Source organism: Berghia stephanieae, chromosome 4, assembly GCF_034508935.2.
Source record: "Berghia stephanieae isolate SIO BIC M18660-M18661 chromosome 4, UCSD_Bste_1.3, whole genome shotgun sequence".
Classification (NCBI taxonomy): domain Eukaryota; kingdom Metazoa; phylum Mollusca; class Gastropoda; order Nudibranchia; family Aeolidiidae; genus Berghia; species Berghia stephanieae.
This window is the reverse complement of record NC_088363.1, coordinates 27,838,623-27,849,349: the sequence shown is the minus strand read 5'-3', so window position 1 is coordinate 27,849,349 and position 10,727 is coordinate 27,838,623. Positions and strand designations below refer to the sequence as shown.

Below are 10,727 nucleotides of genomic sequence, written 5' to 3'. Positions count from 1 at the left end.
TTACACTTTGGGTTTACACACTTGTAAAAAAGTTCACGTCGATTAACTAGTTAACTGTCCTTCTCTAGAAAGACACGTATTAAAAAGATTTGACCAGAAAACTCGTCCTTTAAATATCGATCGATTAACTGACCTTCATCTTGGTAAAATCCCTCAACCCTGAGACTTCGCGAGGTTTGAGAGATTTTGCCAAGATGAGGGCCAATTTTTATTCATTTATTTTTTTTTATTCTCAGGAATGGGAGACACCCAATGTTAGTCGTCACTTTGCCAGTTTAGATTTACCTCGACTTAAATACGACAATAAACAGGTATAGGGATATTGACCTTTAAAAAAAATTAAATAATAAATAAATAAATAAATAAATAAGATGAGGGCCAATTAAATCGATCGATATTTGAAGGACAAGTTTTCTGGCCAAAATTGTTAATACGTGTCTTTATAGAGTACGGAGGCTAATTGGTGAAGATGATACCCAGATTTGTCGTAAGGTCTTTAATACTTCTGTCAATATATAAAATGTGAATGTTCTGATAAATACAACTAGGTGCATTTATTTTCACGCTCAATATTCTGAGTGAAGTAAAGAATAAATTTGTGACTGCGGTTTCAAAATAAATGGAAATAAAAATTTATGGGTTTTTTTCAGACAGGGAAGTTGTAAATAATTAACGACAATTTTTAGCAATGGTATTGACTCGAAGTTCACAGTAACAAAAGGTTGTTTTTTTTTCTTTTTCCTTTTTGTCTAATTTCTTTCCCTTGCCTCCTTTGTGTTTATTGTTTCTTGTTTTTGTTTTTTTTTTGTGTGTGCTGCAAGTGTTTTCTTCTGTTACCTGTTTACAACAACTTTTACATGTTTACGGTCTGATAAAGCAAATCAATTCAGTTTCATTATTCTAACTCACAAAGAATTACCTCATTCCTGTATTTTATAATTATAATGAAGAGATATTTCTCTTTTACCTTTTTTGAAATGAGATTTTGATTTATAAGATGATGATTATTGTAAACAAAAATCTTAAAAATATATGATATTTGATGATACAACATACCAATATTTTCGTTTTAACACGACAATAGATGATACTTACTAAAAACTATTAAAATAAACTCCAATTCAGTTCATGGACCACTTAAAGGCAATTGCTAATCTCTCTTACATTGCTAGTGATGTGATTTGAAATGAAAAAATGATAAACAAAACTCAAAAGATCCCCAAAACTATGAAGATTCACAACAGTGACAGTGTTATGTTTACAGTTTTACCAAACTTTCAGAACTGTGTACGAAGAAAAGAACCAATTTTTAAAACTTTGAAAATACAGCGACAATGACTGGAAACATAATATTGTGGACATTATTTAGTGACGAAGAATTTACAAATGATAAATGAGTAGATAATTGGAAAGACGAAAATCAAGGAAATGTAGATCTGAAAATGTTGGTGAGTTCGTGTTCACACTACAAACAGTGATGAAATTGTTACGTGTAAATGAGTATACATTTGATAACCACGTCATTGAAACCAATAGAAGGGACAGGACACACCCATTTATTTGCCAACTTACTTTACGATCAACTATGACCAAGTCGTTTGCTATAGAGGCAACCTGGATATGAAAAAAGTATTCGATTCAATTGGTGACCCCGGACGAGTGCACTAATCTCAATGAGTCTTATGATGACATACAAAAAAAATGAACATTTAAATTAAATTTTACGTCTCAACGGCCACAAATTAATTATTCTCCCCATTTTCATAAATTTATAACTTTGTACAACCCCCCCCCCCCCCCTATTTTTCTCTGAGTTGTTTTTCCTTTATATTTATCATTGTTTAAAATCATGTTTGTTGGCTGAGAACATTTGATTTCTGATGTAGTTCCTCAAAATGTGTTTGTTAAAAGCATTTGTTCGCTAAATTGTTAAATTCCATTGCAATGTTGTTTTGTTTTTTTTTTAATAAAAAATTCAGTGGTGTATCGATTTCTATGATTCACATCATGTTATAGATTTCATGATTTGGCAAAGGGCGATGTTAGCACTACTGATATTAGCCAATTGCTGCCTGGTTTCGATTTTACACTTACATGATGCCCTAGTCTTAAATTGTTAAAGGGAAGAGAGTAACAAAAAATACGAATTCATGCTTAATTACGGACAAGCATGCACAAAGACTAGGCCGAGGGTAGTCTTTTTCTTCTATAATTTTGGGATGCGCCCTCGTGAAAAATGAATACTATACCCTTCTTAATTTTAGGTGCATTTAGTAAGTATAAGCAGTAACATGTTATATTCTTTTGTAAAGCAAAGAGAAAAGGAATGTTTCACAACCGAGTTGTATGGCGTCGAATGGACATTGAATTATTATGGCAAACACGATTAATGTTGAATAGTCTTGTAACGCACATTGGACTATGCGACCCCCCCCCCCCCCCACCCCCCGCCTCCAGAATTTATTTGCTCTATGCATGAACCATAATGAAGAAATATTCCAATTCTCTTAAGTTCATAACAAGGTTCCAATGGCTTTGAAATATTGAGTTTTCTCAGTAGACACAACGTAGCTAGATCGAAGTGCAGCCTTTTCAGACACGAATAGACTTTGAATAAAGAAAACGCTGATGTTAATATTTTCCGATCTTGGTATCTTTGCGTAAGATGGCTTCTGTACTTGTACAATGGTCATCTTTTCGTCGTGATTGTCAGATAATGTTATATATGTTTGATGTAAAACCGCTTTTTAGCATTGTGTTATAGATTAAGGCTACGTGGACCTATTTGCACTTATTGTAAATAAATACAAAGGGCACTATGTTAAATTCTTCTCACCATTCTTATAAGATGTTATTAAGACTATTATCAAAATTACGATTAATTTTATTAATATTATTTTATCATTCTTATAAAAAAATAATAATAATGACAATTATTATTATTACTTTTATTATTATTTATTATTATTATATTATATTATTATATTATTATTATTATTATTATTATTATTATTATTATTATTATTATTATTATTATTTTTATTTTAATATTATTATTATTATTATTATTATTGTTATTATTATTATTATTATTATTATTATATTATTATTATTTTTATTATTATTATTATTATTATTATTATTATTATTATTGTTATTATTATTATTATTATTATTATTATTATTAAACCGAACAAAACCTGTTTTGATCGACCAATCTGAATTAAAAGCTCTCTCGTCAAAAGGTAAACAGAGGGTCGTTCGTCACATTACGACTGTACTACCACATGACAAGGCAGGCGAGCGCAATGCATTCACACCACTAAGACATAAACTCATAGTGGCAGTCTGTATAAATTGGTTCTTTCTTCAATTTTTAACAAGAGTTACCTTTTGAAAAAGAAAATGTTCCTGACGCTCAATCTTCCCAGCTTTCCACGGACCCTCACGACTGTTGCCGTAGTCGACGATCTGAAACAATAAAGTACAAATTATGTAACAATAAGTATTGGGAGGAGGGGGGGGGGGGTTGAGCCGATAGCTCAATAGCTTTATCTCTTGACCTATGAGCAATCGGACACATTTTTAATACGGATAAAGTCAGATAATTTCTGACTTGTGGTGAAGGGGAGAGAGATATAGAGATAGATAGATAGATAGATAGATAGAGAGAGAGAGAGAGAGAGAGAGAGAGAGAGAGAGAGAGAGAGAGAGCATAGCAGAGAGTTACGGTCTTTGCTTTGGAACCAGAAGGTATCGAGTTGGACGTGAGCAACTCAGCCTACCCTAGATCAATTTGCGATGCTTCAATATATGAGGCTGACACACGAGGAATTCTTGTCTTTCCCTGGAATAAATTAACCTTAAAGACAAATTTCTTCTCGGGGATGAAAAAAGGGTTTTGTTAATGTCTACGTAGCTAAAATTGGTTTGCTGAGCCGTGTGATATATGGCTTAAATAAAGTGTTATAGGCATGGCTTAATATTTTGAGGGTAGCAATCAATTATATTATCTGTCCAATCATTGAAACAAAAGGAGTGGGATTGAATCATCCGGCTCTTTTGGGTCTAATGAAGATGACTCTCAAGAACGCCATACATTGTTTTAACCCTCTCCTTACCAGTCATTTTCAGAATTTTCCCCAAAACTTCACACCCAACCAACACAATAACAGATATTTCTTATTCAAACAGAAAGCAAGAAGCACATTCTACACTTAATATTGTTTGGCAATGTGAGCTCTATTACAGAATGTCATGTTTTTTTAGCTATAACAAAAAGAAATGAAATCTGGATTAGAAAAGTGACGGTTGCATCCTAACAAATGTGACAATTTTCCAATAGGTGGTAAGGAGAGGGTTGAAGAAATATAATAAAGTAAATAACAACAATCACCCTACCTGTAATTTTTTGGTACTGGAACAGATATAATATTTCCCATTCTCGAACTGAGTGAGGGAGTTCATTTCCTTGCCGTCCGGCCATGAGAAAATGTACTTGACGCCAGTAGACGTCTCTACAATCGAGCTCAGGTCTACAAGAAGCTTCTCAAAGTTTTGATATGTCCGACTGCTGATTAGGACCTGGAAAGCAATAATGAATGTGAATGAATAAACAAAGAGATTAATAAATTAAACATGAGCTTTGTATTAAAACTATTCATTAAATATGTTCAAAACTCAATTATATCAAGATTCCCAGACCAACAACAAGACTGAACATTTAAGGCGAGATATGGCTGGCGCCCATGGGCCCCTAATGCAGACATTTCTTTTGTCGGAGACAATGCTGGTGGGGTCCCAATAGCTCAGTTGATAGAGCGCTCGCTTCACACGCAAAGGGACAAAGGTTGATTTCAGGTGAAGTCAAATTTGTTTCTGACCCCTGACACCCCCCCCCACCCAATTTGGTCCACCCAGGAGTGATTGGATAGCTGGGTTTGATAGATCTGGTATGATGTATTTTGCGATAGTCTAGGATCCTATCCAAAGGGTAGCAAGCAATTGCTATTGTCCATTTCGTGCTATAGAAACTGGGATAAACTCGGGCTCTGAAGGACTACTACTACAACACAGATGTTGCCAACTTAAAAAATGTTAAACGTTAAAAATGAAGTTACACTTTACAGTTGAGGTTAGATTTTAATCTAATCTGGCATAAAGATCTAACCGTGTTTACAAAAGGTCAATAAGAGCGATTAGACTTGGGCTTAATTAGAAGTCCGAGTCGTATTGCTGTCAGTTGTATTGGTTTGTCTGTAAAAAAAAACGATAAGTAATGAAATATAAGCTTCAATTTATTGAATGAAGACATAGTGTGGACGTTTCCGCTTTCCCCTTTATCAACACAACAAGATGAATGAACCACTAAGGACGAATGGAGGATGTGAGAATGGCGCAGTTAGTCTGTAGTGCGGCTATGTGGTTTTGTGGTATGACACTCGACGTCAGATATCGGTAGCTCCAGGGTTCGAGACCGCTCTTATGCGCATAGTTGACTCCTGGGAGAAGGTTCTTTACTGACATTTTCTCATCGTTCTCAGGTGTAAAATAATTACCTGGCCGTTAATAGCGTTGACTGTGTCGCAAAAGAATGTATTCTCCCGAAACAGGCGTCATGTATCGTCCTACATGTTAAGTGTTGCAGTGTGTGTTGCTGTTGGTTGGTTAGGGACCCCCCCCCCCCTTTGTGAAGTGCTTTGAGCACGTTTAGTGGATATTATGATATATAAAGGCTCAAGTGATTTTTTAATAGCGATAAGACTTAGGTTTGATTAGAGGTCCAAGTTGCATTGGTGTTGTCATTGTTATTTTAGTGCAAAACATTGATACGATTCACTGGTTAGTCTGTAATTATGTGATCTAGTTGAACCCGTTTGGCTCTCGTCTTTGGATCGAAAGGTCCTGGGTTCGAATCCCACTCTGCAGCGCATTGTTGAATCCTTGGAAAGGCTCTTTACTCACATTCTCTCACCTTACTCAGGTTTAAAGTGAGTACCTGGCCTTAAACTGCGTTGTATCTGACTGAAAAAAATATTGTAATATCGCCTAACATACGTCATATCTCGGCCTACATATTAAGTGTTGCTGTTGGATCAGGGACAACATTTAAATCGCTTTGAGCACATTTAGTGGTATAAATACTTCACTTTTTTTTTTGGGGGGGGGGGGCGGTTTTAAGTTGTCGTTAGATAAAGAAAGGGAGAAAATATGACTGATTGGTAATAAAATCAAACATGTACATCTATACATTTGTATAAAATGAAAAGATTCAAATCATGATGAATATAATATATTGAAGAAATATCAGCATTTCCACATCCGTCTAACTTAGTTTCCTTTTTCCAAATTTAGATATTTAAGATAACGAAATTGTTTAATTTTACAACGCCATGGTACAATGCAAACTCATATCTCTTCTCCTGTATCGATAAAATCATATCGATTTTTGCGGCGAATAATCAATTCATCATTTTAAGATATCAATTAAGAACAATGGACGAGTGTTGTAGGTTTCCAATAACAACAACAATGACAATACTCAAACTACCTTTAATAATTAAGCATTACTCTGAAAAAAATTGTATTTAAAAAATTGGCCAGAAAACTCGTCTTTCAAATATCGATCGATTTAAATGACCCTCATCTTGAAGAAAACCTCAAACCTGCATCTTCGCGAAGTCCCAGATTTGAGAGTTAAGTGCAAGATAAGCGCAATTTAAATCGATCAATATTTAAAGGATGATATTTCTGGCCAAACTTTTGAATTCGAGTTTTTCCAAAGCACTGGAGTCAACTGGTTAATAATTAAAAGAATGCCAAGTAAAACAATATTTTGTGAATTTAAAAAAAACTGAAATTGAGGTGCGATCTTTCATGACTTTTCTCCTTCTTCTACTTCTTCTTCTTCTTCTTCTTCTTCTTCTTCTTCTTCTTCTTCTTCTTCTTCTTCTTCTTCTTCTTCTTCTTCTTCTTTCTTCTTTCTTCTTCTTCTTCTTCTTTTCATTATATATTATTATTATTATTATTATTATTATTATTATTATTATTATTATTTATTATTATTATTATATTTTTATTACTATATTATTTATATACTACTACTACTACTACTACTACTACTACTACTACTACTACTACTACTACTACTACTACTACTACTAACTACTACTACCACTACTATTACTATTACTACTACTACAACTACTACTAATACTACTACTATTACTACTACTACTACTACTACTACTACTACTACTACTACTACTACAACAACTACTACTACTACTACTACGACGACGACGACGACGACTACTACTACTACTACTACTACTTCTTCTTTTGCATTGATTTCTTGAGTTGACTAAATGCTAAAGAAAAAAAAAATGACCGTTGTACCCAGTTAATCTCGTCAATATATTTTCAAAGAAATGTGCCCTCCTCTCCCTATGTAAAGTTAAAACTTCCTCTCACCGAAAACCCCAAGGCATTATGTGACTGTTAAGTGTAGTGTTTTGCAGGTCATATGTCAATTCAACTTCTAGAGGTTTGATGTAGAATGGCGTTCAACAGTCGTGACGTCACTTCCCTCGTAATGACGCATAGGAACTTAGCAACTGGTTCTAAACTATCGGAACAATGGCGGACGCCTTTAAGAAATACTTCTCCAACTGGCATAAAGGTGTATCCATTGAAGAAAATATTATAAATCGAATCATGTTTTGACTTTTATACATTCTGATTACAGGACATGTGAAAAAGTTCTAGCCACCATGAAGAATAAAAAGTACATATTTTATTTGTTTAGAACCAAGCTGCTCGTTGCTGGGCGAAAGTGACATCAGGCTATTGAATCCGGTTGAGAAATTCATATTACATACCTGTTTTGGTTTGTAATGACAGTCTCCATTCCTAAAGAAATAGACCCTTCGTCCTTTCTTGGGCGGTTCTTCCACTGTCTCTTGGTATCGCTGATCATTGCTGACGTCTCGAAGCTTCGATTCCTCATAACGGTCCTCGTATCGACCTGGGTTGTCATTTTCGGACGAGTCGAACTCGTCGTCACTCATCGTTCTGGGAAGATTGTTCTGTAAAAGAGGAAGAGCGACATCTCGCATTTTATCCTATGGCAGGGTGACATTTGGATTATGACCTGTTGGGTATCGGGATCTAGGCGAGTCCTTGGGGGGAAAGCGCTTTACTCTCATTCATTCCTCACTGAGCTCATGTTAAATTAAGTACCCTGGTCGGTGACGGTGACAGCGTCGAGAAAAAATTGTAATAGCATCTTACAAACGTCAAGTCATGCCCTACCACTTGATTTGGACGTGCTAAGTGGATATTGCTCTATTCGGAAGCTCGTGTTTTCAATTAGTATGTGATATTCGAGTAAAGGAAATCATTAGTTTTCAAATTTAGTTCTAGACAAATTATCATAAATCTGAAATAGAGCAGGTAAAATAAAAATGTACAATTCGTCAATGTTGTACGATTGCACCTCCTGAACCTTAACAGGAACAGAAAAAAAAACAAAGTATGTTTCATAAAGTGAGTTTATTTGAAGAGGAGATGGGGATGAGGAGGAGGAGGAAGAGGAAGAGGAGGAGGAGGAAGAGGAGGAGGAGGAAAAAAAAGAAAAGAAGAAGAAGAAGAAGAAGAAGAAGAAGAAGAAGAAGAAGAAGAAGAAGAAGAAGAAGAAGAAGAAGAAGAAGAAGAAGAGGAAAGAAAGAAAGAAGAATTGAGAAGAGCTCTATGAAAACTATTTTTGAAAATGATTTAAAACCTGTATGCAAATGTAAATAAATATATTTCAATTGCTTGTATATTTCAAACATGGAAAAATGTTAAAGACTGTTCGGTCATTTTAAAACTTGTGTCGGGACATGACACATTTCATTTTAAGTAACTTTAACTGATGATAATGATGATGATGATGATGTAAAGTAAGACAGTGATGATAACGACCACGATGCCGACGGGCGACGAAGATGATGCAAGGATCTTAAATGCATTGAGTGATTCTCTAACAACCGCTGAAAACAATTGGTAAAATATGTATACAATACTCCATGTAACCAATAACGGATAACGTAATCTATGCATTTTACTGACCATCTCATGATCAGGCACTTTGCTAACCACGGCCTTTCCTTTAAAAGGTTTATTGCTAGTAACGTTTCTGGGCCGAGTAGCTCCATAACGCTCTGCTTCATCCATGTCCTCAGCGTTGTCGTTGTTGTTTGCACTGATAGGGTCAAGTTTAGGAGTTTGATTTAACGTTGGTTTAGGTTGCCATGCAGCAGCTTTCTTGGGCTTCTTGGGTATACCATTCAATTTTGGTTTTCTAGAAAAAGTGTTGGTTTTCCTAGGCGATGACTGCTTCTTATTCGTGGCTGGAGGTTCTTGAGGCGGAACGCTTGCATTTTGTGGTAAGTCAGACACTATGCTGTTAGTATTGAGTTCAGAAATTTCCGAGTCAAATTTTTCTTTTTCTGTTTCTTCTTCTACGAGTCCTTTTTCTAAATAGTTGTTTAGGTCTGTGTCGTCTCTTGAGCTCTGTAAAAAGGATGCGAAATGAAAATTATTATAAGTGTGAAATTGAAGAATTGTGAATAAATAGACGAGAAAAGGAATGGATGAGCTAGGGAACAAAGTTATTAAGATTATCATATAAGATTCTGAAAATATGAATGAAGGATTCTATGTGCATGCCCTCATGCATATTGTTTATTAAATCATCCACTTTAGAAAAGATTATTGAAGTAATGTTAACAATTAGATTTACACACTGTACTTGTTTTATAAAGAGGTAATTGAATGGTTGGTACCGCCGTGTATATATGTGCAGGTCTGATATCCCAAAGTGTTATGGCCTCAGTGTTATAATGATAGTACTCTCAAACAAGCGCATACTATTCTCCGTTACACTAACAATATTTAAAAACAAGCCGGTATTGCGCTTCAACAGTCATGACGTCACTTCCTTCGTAATGACGCATGGAAACTTAGTAACTGGCTCTAAACTATCGGAACAATGGCGGACGTCCTTATGAAACATTTCTCCTACGAGCATAAAAGTGTATCCAGAGGGAAAAAAAACATTATAAATCTGATCATGTTTTGACTTTTACACATTCTGATCACAAGACATATGAAAAGTTCTAGCCAGCATGAAGAATAAAAAGTACCGATTTTCTTTGTTTAGAACCACGATGGTCGCCGTTGCTGGGCGACGTGACATCAGACTATTGAATCCAATTGTCCAGGTAGGTTGATACGGAGTATAGTAGTTGTGGATATTTGAGTATATTATTCTGCTACATATTTTGCCATCTATACAAAGCAGTTGCTGTTGTTATTGTTGTCATAGCGTTATTTTCAAAACAGTAAACATAATTTTATTCTTTTTTAAAAAGCAAACTTGATTGGAATCTTCTTGAAAATAAAATAAGCCCCCTAATTGATGAACGGGCGGTAACGATCGTCCAGAAGACAATTTGATTTGCACAAATTCTTTTTAAAACTTGGAATAATTTCTGTAATAATAATATTGGTGATAAATAATAAAATAATATTAATAATAATAAAAAACTAACTACATATAATAATAATAATAATAATAATAATAATAATAATAATAATAATAATAATAATAATAATAATTATTAATATTTAATGATATATTATTTTTTTTTTTTTATTTTTTTATCTCTCTTATCTTCTTCTTC

The 10,727-nt window shown here is 34.5% G+C and overlaps 1 protein-coding gene across 8 annotated transcripts in view; it reads right to left on the bottom strand.

The window, feature by feature from the left end:
* The window catches only part of LOC144970356 (echinoderm microtubule-associated protein-like CG42247), a 137,215-nt gene that overhangs the window by 36,384 nt on the left and 90,104 nt on the right, over positions 1-10,727 (bottom strand). For 6 of the 8 annotated variants that reach the window (XM_078909908.1, XM_078909907.1, XM_078909912.1 and 3 more), the window contains 3 exons: positions 7,881-8,087; positions 4,402-4,584; positions 3,391-3,471 (listed from right to left, as the gene is read on the bottom strand). In XM_078909908.1, coding sequence (XP_078766034.1) covers positions 3,391-3,471; positions 4,402-4,584; positions 7,881-8,087 — 471 coding nt within the window. Of the gene's footprint in view, positions 1-3,390; positions 3,472-4,401; positions 4,585-7,880; positions 8,088-9,111; positions 9,556-10,727 lie in introns of all 8 variants that reach the window. The other 2 variants (XM_078909914.1, XM_078909913.1) reach the window with 1 other exon arrangement.